The sequence below is a fragment of the Lissotriton helveticus genome, chromosome 2_2 (genome assembly GCF_964261635.1).
Source record: "Lissotriton helveticus chromosome 2_2, aLisHel1.1, whole genome shotgun sequence".
NCBI classification, from domain to species: Eukaryota; Metazoa; Chordata; class Amphibia; order Caudata; family Salamandridae; genus Lissotriton; species Lissotriton helveticus.
Window position 1 is genome coordinate 484,217,106 of NC_136060.1, and position 20,071 is coordinate 484,237,176.

Sequence of the window (20,071 nt, forward strand, 5' to 3'; positions counted from 1 at the left end):
ATTCGCCTACAGGCCAAGTGGCGAGGGACCATCTGCGCCACACAATATTCAGCGTTTGCACGCGGCGCATTAATCTGGGTGAGACCTGGTACTCCCTTCCGGGCGCTCCGGCGAGTAGTGGATAGAGAGGGCAGATATGCGCTACTGGAGGGGATTCTTGATGGGCAGGGGGTACTTCTGGGCAGCATATACGCCCCTAATACAGATCAGGACCGGTTCTGGGATCACCTTACGGGCGTCCTGGCCCAATTCACCACAGTCCCATGGGTGCTGGGAGGTGACTTTAACTGCACACTAGACCCCTCGCTGGACCGCTCACACCCTCCCCCCACGCACTCCCCGGCCCCCCGGCAGGCGGCCCTCTTCAAGGCATGGACCACACACTGGGCGCTCACTGATGTATGGCGACACCTACACCCACTGGCTCGCATCTACTCCTTCCACTCGATTCCACATAACCTTCGGGTCCGCCTGGACCGTTTCCTCTGCTCTGCTTCGATCCTCCCTAAGGTTATATCTACAGATTACCTGGGACGGATCCTCTCGGATCATGATGCCCACATAATACGGCTTACCTGGCGCCCCCCACATCCACCGGTCCCCACCTGGCGCCTCCCCAGAGACTGCCTGGCGGACCCGGTCTTTCAGGACGCGCACAAAACCTGCATACGCGACTACTTTACACACAACGAGAACACAGCGTCATCAGTACTAGTGGAGTGGGACGCGTATAAGGTGGTGGCGAGAGGAGAATGCATCCAACAGATAGTGGGGGTCCGCCGCACCTTAGAACGATCGCTCTTAATGACGGAACGGGCTCTAGCTGCTCTCACCAAACGGCCTGACGACTCGGAGGAACACGCCGTACTCACGGCGGAGGCCAAGACGGAATATCAAACCGCCTGCGCTGACCTCCGTAAATATAATTTCAGGGCTTACGCCTCTCGGGTACACAAAGACAGAGACAAAACCGGGGCGCTTTTGGCCTGGATGGCGAAGCAGGACACCGAAATCAAGCCGATCACGGACATTCTCAACCCGGAGGGTGTACTGGTGCAATCACAAGATGAGATTCTCCTAGCGTTCCGACGCCATTATGCACGAGTGTACGAAGCCCCGGCATGCTGTACCCTGTTTACCGCGGATCAGTTTTTAGACCCTCTGACGTTGCCCGCAATATCGGATTCCGACAAGCGCACATTAGACGCCAAGATAATTCCTTCTGACATCACCCAGGCGATGCGCGCCATGTCCCGAAATAAAGCGCCGGGACTGGATGGCTTCCCACTAGAATACTACGCCACATTCTCTCCCCTGGTGGTTCCCCGTCTGTCACGGATGTTCGGGGCGTCACTACACCTGGGGAAACTACCCCAGTCGCTACGGGAATCCGTGATTGTCACCTTCCTTAAGCCCCACAGAGACCCGCTTCACATGGGGTCATACCGGCCTATCACCCTCCTGTCAGCTGATTGTAAGATACTGGGGAAGATCCTAGCTGAGCGTTATGCGCAGATCATACGCCCGCTGGTCCATCCCGACCAATGCGGCTTCGTCCCCGGGAGGAATACCTCCCAGAACCTTCGCCGAGTCTTCCATATCCAAGATCAGGTACGCGACAGATTTCCCCGTGCTGCCTGCCTCATTATGGACCTGGAGAAGGCGTTTGACACCCTCACCTGGCCCTACCTGTTTTCGGTCCTGCGTCGCCTTAATCTCGGCCCGACGCTCATGGCATATACCCGCCTCTTATACACCGACCTCACTACTCGAGTTCGTATCGGGAAACGTATCTCACCGGCGTTTGCAGTCCGACGAGGCACAAGGCAGGGTTGCCCCTTGTCGCCCCTCTTGTTCGCGCTAGCGGTCGAGCCGCTGGCGGTTCGACTGCGTCGGGAGGGCGTGAACTGGGGAGTACCGCTTGCAGATGGGACCCATTGTGTGTCCATGTACGCGGATGATCTTCTCATATATGTCCGGGACATTGCAATGGACCTAACCCCCATAGGGACCACATTGGCGGACTTTGCGACTGCCTCGGGTCTGCAAGTCAACTGGGACAAGTCTGTGGTTTACCCCCTACACCCGGACCTACCCCCCCGAGACATCGACCTCGGACCACATAGTCTTTCATGGTCCACGGAAGCTCCCCGATACCTTGGCGTCCGCCTATACCATTCTCCGACGGACATCCTTGAAGGCAATCACCGCGCGGTACTCGAGAGTCTGCGCCCGACGGTCGCCTTCTGGAATAATTTACCACTGGCCCCGATTGGACGGATAGCCCTTGCTAAAATGGTGATGCTCCCCCGGCTCCTCTACCATTTCACAAACCTGCCGGTGATACCACCCAGGTCCTTCTTTCGCGACGTTGATTCCCTCTTGGGAACTCTCATTTGGGGAGCCGGCCGCCACAGAGTCGCCCTGAAAACTCTTCAACTCCCCACAACACAGGGGGGACTCGGAGCTCCATCCTTCGAGGCATATTTCCTCGCAGCACAGCTCCAGTGGCTGTCCTACTGGACAGCGGACCGTTACCCTCAGGAAACGGTTACTCCTACTGGTAGAATCACGACCCCGGAACTCACCCGTCTGCTCCTTCCGGGCACCAAGCCACGGCGCACTTACCCCCTTCAGGTGACGATCGCGCGCCGATGTATGCTGCGGATACACCGGCTATCCCCCGCTAGGCCCCCATACTCCCCGCTGCTGCCGTTAATAGGCGGCCCCAAGCAGGAGTCCTACTTTGCGGCCCCACTACTCGCCGACTGGTCCCGCTGTGGTATCACAGACCTGGAATCACTCTTCGAGGAGGGTCAACTGAAACCGCTGGACCGCCTGATCGCAGAGTACGGGCTCTCCCCAGGCCAATTCCTTAGGTATAGACAATTACTCGACGGATACCGACCCCATTTCAATCTTCAGAATGGCGAGCCAGACACGCATCCAGTAATACATACTATTCTACATATGGGGGTGGGTCGCCACCTGGTCACATGGCTCTACAAATCCATCCGGGAACTCTCATACACCCCCCTGGCGACCCTACGAGCCACTTGGGAGGAGGATATAGGCCGTATTTTGCACGACTCAGAGTGGACTAAAGCTCTCGAGGCCCCTAAACGCGTCTCTAGGAACGCCCGCTTCAAAAATATTCAATATTATATATTACACAGGGCATATCTCACCCCAGCGCGATTACAGAAGTTCTACCCCTCCACGCCCTTCCTGTGCCCCAGATGCTGCATCCCAGCTGCGAACTTCCGTCACATGTTCTGGGACTGTCCCAATCTTCAGCCATTCTGGCAGGGGGTACACGACACACTACGGGCACTCACGGGACTCACTACACTAGCCACCTGGGAGACTAGTGCATTAGGCATCCTCCACATCTCTAAGCGTGAACCGGTGCGACGGCGCTTCGTGTCCTTAGCGCTCCTACTAGCCAATAGATGTATAACCATGCGCTGGCGATCCCCAGAGGGTCCCCCCATAGCACAATGGAAAGGGGCGGTTAGCAAATGGGTGGCAGCGGAGGAAGACGCTTTAAGGGAGGAAGAAGCCAAGGGCGCGCGCAAACTTCCCATCTCCATGGAATGGGCCATGCTCCTTCACAGCTTCCGCCAGTCCACGCAGGCTGGTGACCCGCCTGACCCTTCCCCTCCCCCCACCCAAGGAGACCAGTAGCCTTCACCTGAAGTGAGTCACCCCAGAGTCGGACCCCGTTAACCCCCTACGTCATGGGCAACCTCCTGCATGTCCGGCCATCTGTGGGCTTCTCCCCCCCCCCCCCCCACCCCCCCCCCGCCTCAACATCCGCTGCCGTCCTCCCTCTACCTAGACCCTGCTAACGCCTTCATGCTTCCCTCCCACAGTTCTGTTACCCCCCTGTTTACTGGTAACACTATTATGTGCACGGTACAGATCCAGATCCAGCGCTGTTATGGCATGAGAGTGCCCATTTGATCTTCTTCATCGCCCCTATGGCGATACCGTCCCATCACCGCTCAGCCTGCAGGAGCCTTTACGTGATTATAATGCACAGACTCGTCGAAGTCATGTTTATGTGTACCAGTTCTATATAGCAAGAAAATGTTGCACACATAGCTGATCGTGGCTGAATGTTGAGGCCACGTCGGCGGACTGTTTATGCTGTACTGAGATACTTTACTGCAACAATAAAAACAAATTTAAATAAAAAAAAAAAAAAAAAGCAAGTGAGTGACTCGCCCTAAAAGACCTTAATTAACTCCTATCCTAGCATATATACATTCATCCTTTCACCCTTTTATCCACCCGCTTATTACAACCATTTCACATTATTATTGTGTTATTCATTCATACTTACATCCATCATTCAGGTGTTCACCATTCCATCAATCCATGGGTTATTCCTCCCAAGAAGCTACTCACACATCCATCAGCTACGCGTGCATCTATCCAAACATCCATCCATGCTATGCATCAGTTACTAGCCCTTTCTTTGCTGACCCCCAGGATGTGTAACTGGCCTGGTCTTGTGAGCCCTATTTGATGCACTGTCTGTTTTATACTCCCATTTGACTGATGTACTGAACTGTTACCTTCCTTTCCCTTAAATTGTAAAGCGCTCTGATATCCCTCGGGATCAAGTCTGCACTATATAAAACTTTATAAATAAAAATAAATACATAAAATACTATGACTTAGCCATCCATCAAAACATCCATCTCACCATCAGTTGACTTTTTTCTGCCCATGCATCTATTCACTTTCACCTTTCCATGTATTCAGCCATCCATTCATCCTTTGAGCCGTCCATCCACCTATTCATCCTTTCACCTTCATCCATACATTCAGCCTTCCTTCTAATCACCATTCCTACATTTCTTTCACTTTCCTTCTATCCTCTACCTCCACTCCCTCAGCTCACTCCAAACCTCATTTTACTACTACGAGCTCCAAACAATCCTTTCTCAATTCTTCCCTCATGTATCGCCCCCTTGACTTATCCCAACCCTCTTTTTACTACTGTGGTCTCTTAATTCCGTTTTCGAGACTCTTTCTTCCTCCATCTCTACTTTTACTCATCCCAAACCTCATCTTACGACTATGACCTCCCAAATAACACTTTCTGGACTCTTCCCTCTTCTATCCCTTCATTATCCGTTTCAATCCAACTAACAGACTCACATTAACTCATATTTCCCTTTACTAATCCACCAGTGATCCTTTTGGGTTCGAGTGTAGTGTCTACTCCCCAAAAAGTGCCTTAATGCCTCAAAGTAGTAAGCGCTATATAAATACAATTGCAATTACCCATCTTTCTTTCTTCCTCGCTTCCACTTCCTGTCCTATTTCATCATCTGCCCCCTTTGTCCCCAATTTCTTAAATGTGTCTCTCAAACCCTTCAGGGGCTCTGGTAGTCCCTTATAGAGTTAACTGTGAGCTTTCCTCTGCCCTATTGCAGATAAGAGACCAATAAGGAACCCCACCTCCTTGGAAGATACTAGGGGGTGGGGGTGGAGAGTTTTCACGATGCTCCTCCCCTTGGATGGGAGCTCTAACCAAGACTTCATTCCCTTTAGTTTCAAAGTGGAGTCTGGCGTTTAAAGGGGGCACACAAAGATGCTGGCCTTATGGATTCTGATGACCAAAGCAATTAACACAAAACCCCAACTTTATATAAGTTTTATCGATTTCAAGTCAGTGCGATAGAATGTCAACGTCCAAATTTGGAGTAAAGTTCTTTAAGTTTGAAATCCCTTCACATCTTAAAAGGCCTTCGGCTCCTATATTCCGACACTAGGGTTTGCATCGAGATTGGTACTCAGGGGCGAATAACGAAAAAAGTACCAAATTTAATTGTGCTTAAACAAGGCTCCGGTTTTAGCCCTTTTTCTTTTTAAACCTGTTTTTGTTGGCTTCGGCAAGTCTTTGACCCGACAACTGTTGATACCCCCAAAATAGACCAAATCTATTGGCGTACTCTACAGGATGTGGACGGTGCTTATGTGCAAGACCCCCCTAAGAGCTTACAACATATGGACTTTTTAGAGTCCTACTGTAAAGCTAATGATCTAGAAATCAATTTGGACGAGACAAAAGTTATGACATTGGGTCAGCGAAGACCACAGAAAAAGGTGGCTGGTTCCTAAACTCCCAGAAAGTGGATCTTGTCAGCTCTTATACATATTGATGTATCGTTTTTGAGAGCCGGGGATATTTTAGATATCATGAAGCTTCCTTAGAATCAAAAGCTACATCTTTGACTGCGGCTTTTAAAAAATTGTATTCCAATCTACAGGGCCTGTCAGTCAAGCCTCTGTTGAAAGCCATTCAAGGCCAAGATGGACCCGTATTAACCTATGATCTTGTTTTACTTCCAATTGTGCTAGTAGATCCTTTGAACGCATTGATCGCAAACGCCTACAGTAAAAGTTTCTCTGCTCCATCGCATTCGGCGCAATGCCAGATGAAGCTGGAATTTGGCCTTCGTAATTTACTAACAGTGAGGAAACTGGTCCTTATATAATTAATGCCAAAACTAAAATCATGTAATGAGGTGATTTTAGACAACAGGCCTCAAAACGTATAGAGATACTTTATTGCTCAATTGCACAGTGGTTCAGTCTGTTTACAGCTGTTGCTTCTAGGTACTTTATAGTATATCTGCACAACGTTACATAATGTTTATATTTTATATTGCATATTCTTGGTAATGTAACCATAATATATTAGCTTTATGTTTACAGTGTGACGGTGATAAAAGCTGTTCATATTTGCTATCAATGTTCTGGTACGGCATGTAATCATAGAAACATTCTTTTTGTACAAATGTGCATTGTTCAAAGATACAAGAAATTTGTCTTTTATTCAGGATTTTAATGTTTTAATTGCAATGATTTTTGTTAATCAAGCAATTAAGAATAAATCAATTCAAAATCATCTAATCAACATACATTAAAGTAAGTAGATTTGGAAGGAAATTTCAAACAAATCCCAGATCAAGGGCAGTCAGTGGATGCAGCGACTTACGGATGAATAAACCAGCTTGAGTTCCAGGATTTCTGGCCAACACCCATGTCCAGAACCTTTTTTAAACGGTTAATTCTCTGTCAAAAAAGCATTTATTGAGGACAAAAATGCCTTCAGCTCTTCATCAGCAATACCGCTGGTTTTTAGAAAGGAGGCCTCTACTTTACAGATTTGGCTGCTTGCCCGCAAAAGGCTTTACAATGAAATGGATTGTAGTCTTGTAGCCAAATCATGTTCCTGTGTTTATCCTCCTGGGTGAGCCAAGCACGTTTTAAACATGTGTCCTGAATTCAAAGATGAAAGAATTCGACTGTTAAAACCATTGTTCAACTCGCCACAAATAGACATGTGTAGACAGTATATCTAGAACCGCAGGGGGGGGTTATCAAACAATACAACAAATTTGTAAGAAACTGTACAACGTCCATTGATTAAGTTTCATTGATGATTTATTCTCAAAAGGAATAAACAGGTATTCTAATGCCACGTTCTTATTTAAGTTTACGATGCAAAAGAGTTGAAATACTATACAATCCACAATTACAAAGTTTACGAAATTGGAGGATTTCCAATTCCTAAATTATAGACAACAACAAAAAATTCAATCTTAAATTCCATGAACACATTTTTCCCCCAACATGTGTTTCACGGCAAAAATAGGAATTTGACATTAGAAATCCACTGGTTTTTTTTAATTTTATTTTCTTGTCAAATAACATGATTTATTTTTAAGCCATTTCTCTTAAATAAAATCCTTAACATGCACCAGACTTCTCACAGTATAACAATGTACAGTGGCTTTATCAACATGTACATTCCATTATGTTTACAACTGCAAGATATGAGGCACACTCAGCACTGCACGTCATTAAAATTTCCGGCTTAAACATAACCCAGAAGTTCAAATTAAATTGCTGTGGTAATAATTCTTATACAAGACAAACATTGATCCTTATATACAGCGCGATACCCGTTACATTTATATGCCTTTCTAACACAATTTTCTTTTATAACAGTCTAGGAAATTTTCCAGGATACAACTTTCTTCCCCATCCTGATGCAGATACAATTGTACAAAATCCAAACAACATTAATCAACGATTTGTTTTACTCCTCTTTGAAGACCAGCATGGCCTCTTATACTCCTTGGACGCGAAGACCCTACCCCAGGTTATGTTTAGATCCATTATTTCTAAGGGCCCAATGCTTCATAGCAGAGGACTAGAATTCCTCTGAGAATAAGGGCTAGATGTAGGTAACTTGGAAATACCGATTCCTAATTTCCGAATTTTACCGATTCGGTATTTAGGAATCGGTATTTCAGATGTAGGTAAGAATTCGGTAAAAAATACTGAATTCTTAATATTTGTTATTACCGAATCAGTAATTGAGATTCGATAATAACGAATACCTTCCCATTCATTCCTATGGGCTTGGAGGCCCATAGGAATGAATGTGAAGACATTCTGTATTGCCGATTCGGTATTACCGAATCGGTAATATCGGGAGGTATTTCAAGGGTGCCAGGGTGTCCAAAGGCCATAAGGAATTGGTATTAAGGAATCGGTATTTACCGATTCCTTAATACAGAATCCTCCCTACATCTCAAATGCCTAAATTCCGGTCGGTAATGGTGAAATTTAACGAATTTCACCGTTACCAAGGAGTAGTGTGGCTCACTGGTTAGAGGCGGCAGGCCTGAGAGCAGAAGTCAGCCCGGGACCAGGGTTCAATTCCCGACGCGGCAGGGTCGTGGACCTTGGTCAGCGGACTCGATAATTCTCGCTTCGGTGCTTACTCTAATCAGGGGTTCCACTCGGCAACTCTGGGCATTAGCTTGCCTAATCTCCACAACGGCCCCACCAATTCCGGGGATGCCTGGCTCCACCTTGGGGACTCCCAGCAGGGACCATCCCACAGGGAAAGCCAGGACGGGTTCCCCAGAGTTATACAGCGCCGGGATGCCCTGTTGCTGGGGCAGCTGTGCGCTTTACAAGTATACTACATTTACATTTACATATTGGGCCACCTACATCTAGCCCTAAGTCATTAATGAAACTTAATCAGTTGATATTGTACAAATCAATATATTGAATTAAAAGTATAGTAATAAGCTCCAACTATTGTAACACAGCTAATTGGGAAGAACATTCTCGTCTTTTCACTCAGACCCCGCCCTTTAAACTGCTGTCTTAAGCATTTGTGATTGAATTTTTATATGATGAATTTTGCTGATAATTTTGACCCAATTCATTTTTTTAGAAGTATCTATGCAAATTACAGTTTTTGCTTTACTGGGTCAAAGAGGCATTTTTTTGTAATTGTACTCTTGCTTATATGTTCGCCTCCCTCTTTATTGCCTCTGCTAGCATGATTCCAAATCTGTTTTTGCACATGTATGTTGGGATTTTATTCACGGAAGCTCAACAGGTCCTTTTATCTGATATGGGAGACAGCCAAATTGGACTTTGTGGTAATTTAAAATATTTTCCAATATAAAGTTTGCATGATCTTAAAATTACTTAAATGGCCTTGGACATGCACTGCAGGAATTCAACGGCAGAAGTTATACAAGCCCCTTTTAACTTACAGAGGGGCTAGAAAAACTGGACATCATTCTTACTCCATGAATTCTGGACTAAGTTTGCCAATGCACTTCAGGATTTTAACGGGCGGGGGAGTTCTACAAGACCCTCTTAATCCATTGAGAGGCTAGAAAAGTTGGTCTTGTTCTTACTCAATCTCTTACTTGGGGCTAATTCAATCCTGATATTATCAGGTTTGATTTTTCCACAAGCACTTTGGGAACTTATTACAGTAGTAATACAAGCTCTCTTGACTCTATAGAGAAGATAGCAAAATTCAGACTTGAATTCGTTCTCGTAGACCTCCAATGATTCTCTCTTTCTTAGATTGAACTCTACCAGACAACGCAGCTGTCTGGTCTGCTAATGACATTTTGAGGGCATTCGGAAAGCTTCCCTGGGAATGCATCCAGCCCACTGCTCACCATTGGCTTGGTGGTTCATAACTCACATTTTCTTGCTTTCTATTGGCTGACTCTATTTGTTTTAGGCTGTCCAGCCTGAGTTTGACCCTTCCGTTGCCCAAACCCTATTTACTGTATTCCTCCACCAGTACTGGATTCCTGTAAACAGGCCTTTAAATCTTGTTCTTGTCACATTTGCTGAGCATTCAAAGACAGAGGTCAAATGTCAGGCTCGATTTCAATATTGGTTAGTTTTGTAAAATGTCAGTGGACCCCCCGAAGAGAGCCTGCGGACCCCCAGAGGTCCCCAGACCACAGGTTAAGAGCCACCGCTCTACACCACTCTCCATCGCTCCACTCAACAACACTGCGCTCTACTTTGAAACAATCTACTCGACTCTATTTTACTTGGCACCATCCCACGCTAGACAACTGCATCTACCCCGCGCCACTCCACTTTACTATTATACGCTGCTGCGCTGTACGCCACTGCCCTCAATGCCAATGCACTCCACAGCACTTTACTCAAAACAAATGCACTCTACGCCACTGCAACCTACACCACTATACTGTACAACACTACGTCATTCTATTCTGTACCACTGCACTCTCCTCCACTCTACTGTGCTTTATGAGAATGCACTGAGCGCCACTACACGCCACTACACGCCACTACACGCCACTCTACTCTGAAACAATCTACTTTACGCAACTGCACTCTGTGTCACTCAACGCCATTCTACTCCACACCACTGCACACTTTACCTTGATCTTATTATATAGAACAAGAATTGTTGAGAGGTTAGCATGAGTTTTGTGAATTCTGTGTATACTGTAAGAATTTTAATGAATCAAAAATAAATAATTTTCATGTAGGTTCCACCCCTAAACCTGAGAGAAATGCCCTCAAAAAGCCCATTGGAACACATATCATTGGTGCAGCGGAAGCACTACGGAGTTAATACCTTTGCAAATCCCAAAACCTGTCTTTACTGCCCCGAAGCTAGTTATTATGCATGTTTGGACAATCAACACTGTAGTCTGGGACTTGCAGTTCTATTTTTCCGCACTATAGATTTTCAAAGCATAGGGCACCCAGGTGGTTGCCTATGGCAGCATCAGCTGGGGGAGGGGGTGGGTCTATCTAATAGATTCTGAAGAGCCCGATATGAAAGAGTGCACCATGGACCTATAGGTGATTTCTTAGTGTATTACATGGAACCGGGCATGTTACTATTTTGCACTCTAAATCCACTCTGGCATATGGCTATACTTTATTCACAACTCGAGGGTGTAATATGAACTGGGAATGGTACTACTTTCTTTCCGTATTCTTCTGCACTGAGACTTATAAACTTGCAGACTTTAATACACGTTTTCTGGGTGTGTTGTATTTTTCACACTACTAACCACTAGCCATACGTAGGTCGCGAAATCTCATGGGAACTGTTTACTTGGTTACAGCCCTGAGGAAGTTAAGGTGTTGTAATACTACACGACGAAACACGTGTTGGCTGATGTAACAAGTGCCCATGGTGTATCTTCTGAAGAACATGGAAATAAAGACAGAAGAACCTTAAATTGGAGAAGAGCTGGATTTCTTTACATCTAAATAAGGACAGTGACATTTGCCAATTGACTTGTGATATTAGTAATAATGGTCTGATATTTGAGTGCTCGGAGGGTATTGGTTTAACCTGTGGTATTGTAAATGTGCAAAAGACATTCATGCAGACATAGCTCCAAAAACATCACAAAACAATCAAGCAATACGTCAGATGCTCTCTCCCATCGGTCCAGTGTAAAGGTAAAGACACATCTTCCCATGAAAATTGCATTGCTGGCTCATAGCACAAATCATCCACAAAAGCAACACAAAAGCAACACACTCATTTAAAAACAAAAGGACTGGGCGAGAAGGGAGGAGGGAATGCCAGCAGGGAAAATGAATCCAAAGCTGCTCCCAACAAAGGTCCTAAAACACATTTGGCCCAGGCCCCCTGAAATCCTTCAGATGTCCCTGCTAGCCAGGGATCAAGTCCTAAAAAAAAAAAAAAAAAAAAAAAAAGAAGTGGGGGGACTCACCAAGTGAGGCTGAACAGATGTGACATCGCTGCACGTCTCATCACTGCTCGTATTATCACCATGTGTGACAAAAGCAAAACCAAAGGGGATGACGGACGGAGTGTTGAACATTGCAAGCACTCACCCCCAGTCAACTGATCTGGGTTTAATCCATCATCATTCTTAAGCTCACTCCGCCACCCCAGTTCAACCATGGCCAGATGCAAATCAGTCTGACCCTGTGCCTCATTGGAACAGTCCAGCCCGAACTGCCAAGCCAGGTCTTCCTTGGACCGGAAACAAGCTTTTGAGGACCGGTTTCTGGCTAATCAGCCGTCATCAGCCAGGCTTGCTTGAATCCAGTGGCAAAGTGAGCAAGGGACCCACCCCTGGCTTGGCAGTTCGGGCTGGACTGTTCTAATGGGGCACAGGGTAAGACTGATTTGCATATGGCCATGTCTGAACTAGGGTGGTGGAGTAAGCTAAAGAATGATGATGGATTAAACCCAGATCAGTTGACTGGGGGTGAGTGCTTGCAATGTTCAACACTCATCACCCGTGGGTCCTGTGCTCACTAAGCCACTGGAGTCAAGCTATCCTGGCTGAAGACGACTGCTAGCCAGAAACCGGTCCTAGGATGCTTGATTCCGGTCCAGGGAAGACCTGGCTTGGCAGTTCGGGCTGGACTGTTCCCATGAGGCACAGGGTCAAGGCTGATTTGCATATTGCCATGTCTGAACTGGGGTGGTGTGGAGTGCAAAAAAACGATGGATTTAGGCCCAGACCTCTGTACTGGGGTGAATGTATGATATGACATTGTTCTGCATTCTGTCCATCAACTGTTGGTTTTGCATTTATCACAGAAAAATGCATCACAACATGTGACCTCACAGGAAGGGACATCAGATTGTAAGACCGTACATACGTTTAGCAGGTCCATCAAGAGGAAATTTGAATGCATTAGAATATTTAACAAATTAGATTTTGCATTGGGATTGTGCTAAAATATTAACCCAACCCGTACACAACATCTGGGCCTTAATGTATGCATATTATGGGGTTAAAGCACCTGTCCGCTACAGGAATCTTGGTGTGTCAGCTAAATCTTTTGGCAGAATATTAATGGTAAGATAACTCTGGAGGTTAAGGCATTTGTTGGAGAGATCTGTTTTGCCTAGTCCTAGTTTTGAATCAAAGTAGCATCGATGGTCAATATTTCTCCTGCAGAGCACATTATGCAACATGCAGATGACAGACTTATTTTATGTAAATGGGTAAGTGTGTTACTGCTTTTAACACAGAGATCCTTTTTTTGTTACCTGCAGTTCATAAACTGTTCCTTCTTATATAGCACAGTGAGCTATGGAGGGCATGTGACTCCTACACCTTGTAACCCTCACTGTCCCATGTAACACATCCTGTAGATTGATTTACAAACATACGATTTAATGTCAATGTATAATGTGTATGTGTCATGTAAAGCGTTCCGACGCCCTGGATCGAGTTAAGCAGCGCTATAAAAGAAATAATACTAAACAGTGATATTTTTATTGTTATTTGTGTAAATACTTTGACAGGTCAAGACATCCGACATCCCTGCAGGGCCTGCATCTCTCTTATACACAGGGTCTGAACAAAGTCCTGACTCTCAGGTACCTGCGAAGTGATAACAAGGTGTGAGCCTCTCTTTGCGCTCCATCGCATGGAGGCGTGAGGCTCCCCATGGCTCCCAACCAGTGTGCTCGGACAGAGTGAGGAGATGGCCCTTTAACGCCAGAAAAAGTAGCTAGACGGCGTCTACCCACGACTCGAGCCCTGCGCCTAGCTAAGGTCCCCACAGTAATACAGAGTATTTTTATTTTTTGGATACGGTAGGAGTGTCCAGAGTCTTCCGAGGGCGGCAGCCCCCGTCACCTGATCGCAGCCATTGGCTGAGGAGCGTCAGGCGAATAAACGCAGAGGGGGTTTAAGGCACATCTGGGCCGGTGCCAGGTGAGTCACCAGGTGGGAGCGCAGCTGGCGGACGCCCCCGCCTCCCTCCAGGGCATGAGGGAGGGGGTGCCCGCTCATTCACCTCGGCAGCAGCTCAAGAGTCGCTGCACGGTCAGACCCAGCTCCATGGATGAATGTGTGTGTTTGGGGGCGGGGTTTAAATACGCACGTGAATAAGAAACAGGTGGACACCCCTTCCCTGCTGTGCCAGGGAGTCCCTACCCCCAAGCAGGACACCTTTACTCGGCCCTGTACCCTGAGAGTCCGCATTTATTTTGTATTACTTAATGCATTTGTATATAGCGCGGACTTTACCACAAGGAGTCCGAGCGCTGCACAATAGAAGCATGGGGCCATTCATTCATTCATTCATCTCCTCGGCGCCAGCGGACGGGAGTCTATGCGAGTCTGAGACGGTGGTCACCCGGTGCACACGCTGCGCTGGAGGTTGGCGCTTTACAGAAAGGAGAGGGTGACCCCAGTACTACCTGCCGGGGGGCGGGGAGGGGGTCTTAAGCCAGTATTTAGTTTTAAATAGCACGAACTAGACCCGAGACATCGGGTATCAGAGCGCTTTACACGAGCAACAGTTTCGTTACAGGACACTTTCATTTGTGTTGTGCACGGAAGATTGAGTGATTGGCCCAGAATCACAGGATGTTCAGCGTCGTTGCCGAGATTCGAACCTGGTTCCCCAGCTTTAAAGTCGACTGCTCTCTCCTCTCCCCGCTATCGCCTGCGATCAGCAGTACTATAGTGTGTGTGTGTGTGGGGGGGGGGGGGGCGGGGTCAGGGTGATGGGGGACACTCTCCTGCGTTACCTGATGTCATCAGAAGCAGCACCCCCGCCACCAGAAGGGCGCAGCAGGTGTCTCTGAGGCGCTGCTCGTAAAAGGTGCCCATGATCACACTGTGCGCTGGCGGCGCCGCTGCTCTCTTCATAAACTCTGCCGCCTCGTGTGCTCCTCGGCTGCCGACTGCCGAGTGATGCGAGCGCTGCTGACTGAGGCTCAGTAATAAAGGGGACTGGAGTGTCCCCCCCATCTGACGTCAGGCCCTGTACAGCCAATCCATGGCCGGATGCAAAGCCGAGCCTCCCACCCGCCCACAGCCTACGCTCCATCACACCACTGGGGGGGAGGGGGGTGCAGCGATGGAACACCCCCCCCCCCCCATGACGAATCGCCCAGCGAACCAATTCATTTATTTATTTTATTTATTTATGCGTTTTTATAGAGCGCGGACTTTACCCGAAGGCGTCAGAGCGCTTCACAGTAGCAACAGAATATTACAAATGAACAAATTACGAAAGCAGACATTAAGTTACATGAGGTAAAAGTGACAATTGTGAGCACACAAAATACATGAGGTAGAAAACAGTGCATTACAGGAGGAAAGAGTGACAAGTGTGCAGGTTACAGGAGAAAACAAAGTACAAGTAGAGGTATAATGCTGCAATATATGGCAGACACTCACGCACAAGAACAAACGTTACGTAGGCAATGGTGGCACTTGTGCAAGTATCGAAAGCAAACAAAATGTGAGATGTAGCAAACAGAGTGTTACAAGAGAAAAGTGGCACTCGGGGAAGCCTGCGATTAACAAAGTCTCCCAACCCACTCTAACTTTTAGGTTCAGGGGGGTGAGGGCACCAGGGCTTTAAATGGGATGAAAAAACTGGGGGCGTGGCCAATGAAATTAAGGGCGTGGCTTAAAACACAAACTAAAAATCTGTGCTCAGCATAGTGTGCCGCCCGACTTGTATTTTGCGTCATTGCATCCAGATGTAGGCTACAACAAGTAACATCATACATACAACAAGTCAGGACTACTTGCTTTGTCAATGGTTGTTGGTTGCATAAGATAAATAAGCAGCAACTATGGCTTGTATACAGTGCTTTAAATGGGGAAAAATAAGTGCAGGTACTCATCAAATTGAGCTGGGGCGGGGCAAGGGGCGGAGCTGAGGGCGGGCATAATTATACAAAGACACTACTGCCATCTGTCATGTAATCATTTTGCCCTTAAACACTTATCAACTGTCTCAAATTGCCTGGATGTGCAAATTACATGTGCGCATGGCATATGAGACAATTGATAACCTGTCTCCTGATATGCCCCTTTCAACTGTGTAAGCCGCTCATTGCATTTAACCCCTTCAATGCTTGTGACGGAACCATTCCGTCATCAGTCACGGCTGAGCTGTGCTGATGACGGAATGGTTCCGTCACGACCGCACCCTGTTCTGGAATGTCCAGCACAGAGGCGGAATCGGCGCCGCTTATTGCATTTAAAGGAACATGTTAGTTACAGCGGTTTCAGCACACACCAAAAAATATGATAAATGTATGAACATAAAGTGGTTATTTCCTCACAAAAATTTACATCAAGGCCAAACAATGTGTTATGCTTTAGTTTCTGCGTTTTTTTTATATTTACAGCTTCAGTTCTTATTTATTTTATTTTGGTACAGCATTCATACATTCTTGCCTATGAGCATGCGCTCACACACAGGCCCAAGAACAAGCAGACATGCACACACAAAACATTCCTCACATTTTCAGTTAAAATACCTTCATATTATGTCCTGATGCTTTCTCTGTCGCTTCCGCTCTCTCACAGAAAAGCAGATATTCAATGACACAAAAGGCTCACCACAGAATCAACAAGCATTGGCATAGCCAATAGGGCTCGCCTTTGGGACCTTATAAGTGTAACAGCTGATGTTGCACCAAGGATATTGTGCTGCATAACTGAATACTTATGAGGTCCCAAAAGCGAGACCTATTGGCTATGCCAACACAGAGACATCTCACTTCCAGCGCAAATCTGAAGATCCCAGAACCCAGCTCAGGGATGATCCCAGACTTGGGTCCAACCCACCCCAGCCAAGTCTAGAGCTAATCTCCTTCAGTGAACCAGTCCTGCCCTCAGCTCACCTCTCTTTGCAAGTGCAACCCAACCCTGCCCTTTAATCTATCCTACCCTTGGCTCAGCCCTTTCCTTCTCACAGCACAGCCAAGAGCCAGTCTGTCCCCTGCTCAGACGAGGGTGGAGTCCAGCTCAGGGCTTAACACAGGACCCAGCCCAGAACACAGATGTGTCCAGAAGAATCCAGTGCAGAACCCAACCTTCTCCAGAAGAACCCAGTCCAGAACCTAACCCTGCCCAGAAGAACTCAGTCCAGAACACAACACTGCCCAGAAGAACCCAGTGCAGAATCCAACCCTGCCTAGAAGAACCCAGTCCAGAACCTAACCCTGCCCAGAAGAACTAAGTTCAGAACCCAACCCTGCCCAGAAGGACTCAGTGCAGAAGCCAACCCTGCCCAGAAGAACTCAGCCCATAACCCAACTCTGCCCAGAAGAGCTCAGTGCAGATTCCAACCCTGCCCAGAAGAACTCAGTGCAGAATCCAACAATGCAACGGTTTCCCCTTTGGAAAAGTTAGAGCTATTGGCATTGTAAATGACAACATTTGTATTTATGTGTTGGTTTTGAAAACAGATAAATAAATGGCATTGTCATTTACATTGCCAATAGCTTAATCTCTCGCAAATGTGAGACCTATTGTACCCTATGGACGAGCTCAGCAGACAGCAATTACTACCACACACACACACCCAAAGCCACACACACACACACCCAGAGCCAGCCACACACACCCAGAGCCAGTCACACACACCCAGAGCCAGCCACACACACACACACACCCAGAGCCACACACACACACACACCCAGAGCCACACACACACACACCCAGAGCCACACACACATACACACCCAGGGCCACACACACACCCAGAGCCACACACACACACACACCCAGAGCCACACACACCCAGAGCCACACACACACACACCCAGAGCCACACACACACACCCAGAGCCACACACACACACCCAGAGCCACACACACACACACACACACCCAGAGCCACACACACACACACACCCAGAGCCACACACACACACCCAGAGCCACACACACACACACACACACCCAGAGCCACACACACACACCCACAAACCCAGGCAGCAAGCAGCACCGCCTCATATGCAAAGAACGTGACGTAAAAGCACAGCCTAGCCTACTTGCCACCAAGCAGCGCCCCAGCGCCTACTTCCGGAGATGCGGTATATTACAAACCTACCCAATGTCGTTTCCCGAGGGCAGGATAGATATTGAATGGAATCCATTCTAAGATCAGGCATGAAGAACGCCGCTAAAAAGCCGATTCAGTTAAATAATTATCGTGTTATAGTCGAGGTATGAATAACAACGCGTGGTTTGCAATTAAACAAAAGCATATTTGGTTATGAATTCTTAATTCATAACCATTTTAATGAATATTATAGAATAATACGCTTAAGAATGGGAAATGTTAAAGCATACCACTTCTTATGATTACAACGAAAAGTGTGTATTGGAAAACGCGACTAGTTTGACTCCAGTGCTCACAATCTGTCGGCGGATTCACGCTTATTGAGAACCTATACATCCTCTGGATCAGGAGACAAAACGTGGGCAATAGTTATTCTATTAATAGCTGCTATGCGCTCATTCTTGAGAAGAGTTGGGTAAGAAAACCTGTCCACCTCGGGCTTGGCAACAGCGTCAGCCAATGACAACATTTCAACGTCGCCCTGGCAACGCACAAAGAAATGTGCTCCGCCAATCCACAGGAAGGAAGGGGCGGAGAACGCATGGTGAGATCAGGGCAAAGATAGTGTGAGAAGCAGTGACGTTGAAATAAAACCCTACGTTGCAGACAACTCGACCCTTCAGTGCCAGTTTGACGAGCCGATAGTTAGTGCAAGAAATCAAACCAGAGCCGGAATAGATCCCATCCCCCGAATGTACCCAGTAATCAATTTAAATTGGTTTGAAACCACGCGGGAAGAAAACTGAAAGTTCCGTTCCGATCAACAAACAGTAGTAAATGGGAATCCTCATTCTTCGCAAACACGAATTAATAGTACAATGTAACTTTGATCAGTATTAATAAATGCAACTTAAGACTTGTATATCGCTGTCTTATGGAACACTCCTGGAGAGGTCAGCAACACATGATGCTTCCAGCCAATGTAAGGCAGAGGCGCAGCAGCCTCCCCCCGCCCCCCCAGTCTGCACACCAACCACTGGTCCCAAACAGGATTGAACCACATCTAACAAAGGGTAGAAACTTGAGAAAAAGCATTTACAAGTGGGGCCGGAGACACGGACAGCGGGAGGGGGGGCTGAAACAGGTACACGGACAGTGGGAGGGGGGGGAACAAGGCACACGGACAGCGGGAGGGGGGGCGGGAACGGGCACACGGACAGCGGGAGGGGAGGGGAGCACTCACCTGGACTTCTTCCGGCGGTGGTCGGCCTGGAGGAATGACAAAAAAAAACTGAAGAAAAATAAAATAAACCACCGCCCACCGCCGCAATGACGTTCACAGAGGGGCGGAGAGCGAAAAAATCACCGGAACGCCCACGAATCTGCTCTGACAATTACGGACAGATCTCTCTTCCAATAGCTAGCCTCCATTTATGGAGCTAGCCAATGAAACAGAGGGGCGGGACAAAGCCCCGTACTGCTAAAACATAAGATTTCGCCTGCCCGAACAATGCTGCGCAGTGGACGCCAGGCGAAACCTAAAAATGTTATTTTGATTATAAATATACAGAATGCTGAGTGGAACCATCCCTGACTAACACCACATAAACCACTATGGTTCCCATCCCTAATGCTTCTGCAGATGCCGGTGAATATGCATTTTTTCTCTTTACTTCGGTGGCTACCGGTAAATTGTAGAAACTAGACGGAGCCAGTAGAGACATCTCAATGGCGAAAAGTGAAGGAGCAGCAGACAGGTGAAGATCGAAGCCTGCACTACTGAAAAGGGAGAGAGACAGTGTCTCCCAACACCCCTCTCACCCGGTCAAGAGAGCAGCATCAATGCTGCCACTTCCTACATCCCACGGCTTTCTCCTTGCAGACTCTCAGCCAGTTGTCTGGA

General features: G+C 47.3%; 1 protein-coding gene across 1 annotated transcript in view; it reads right to left on the bottom strand.

The window, feature by feature from the left end:
- LOC144821687 (uncharacterized) overlaps nucleotides 1-15,035 on the bottom strand; it is a 113,311-nt gene extending 98,276 nt beyond the window's left edge. Inside the window, exon 1 of the mRNA XM_078678907.1 lies at nucleotides 14,885-15,035. Within this exon, the coding sequence (XP_078535033.1) occupies nucleotides 14,885-15,005 (121 nt within the window). The 5' untranslated portion in view covers nucleotides 15,006-15,035. The remainder of the gene's footprint in view (nucleotides 1-14,884) is intronic.
- Nucleotides 15,036-20,071: the final 5,036 nt, after the last annotated feature.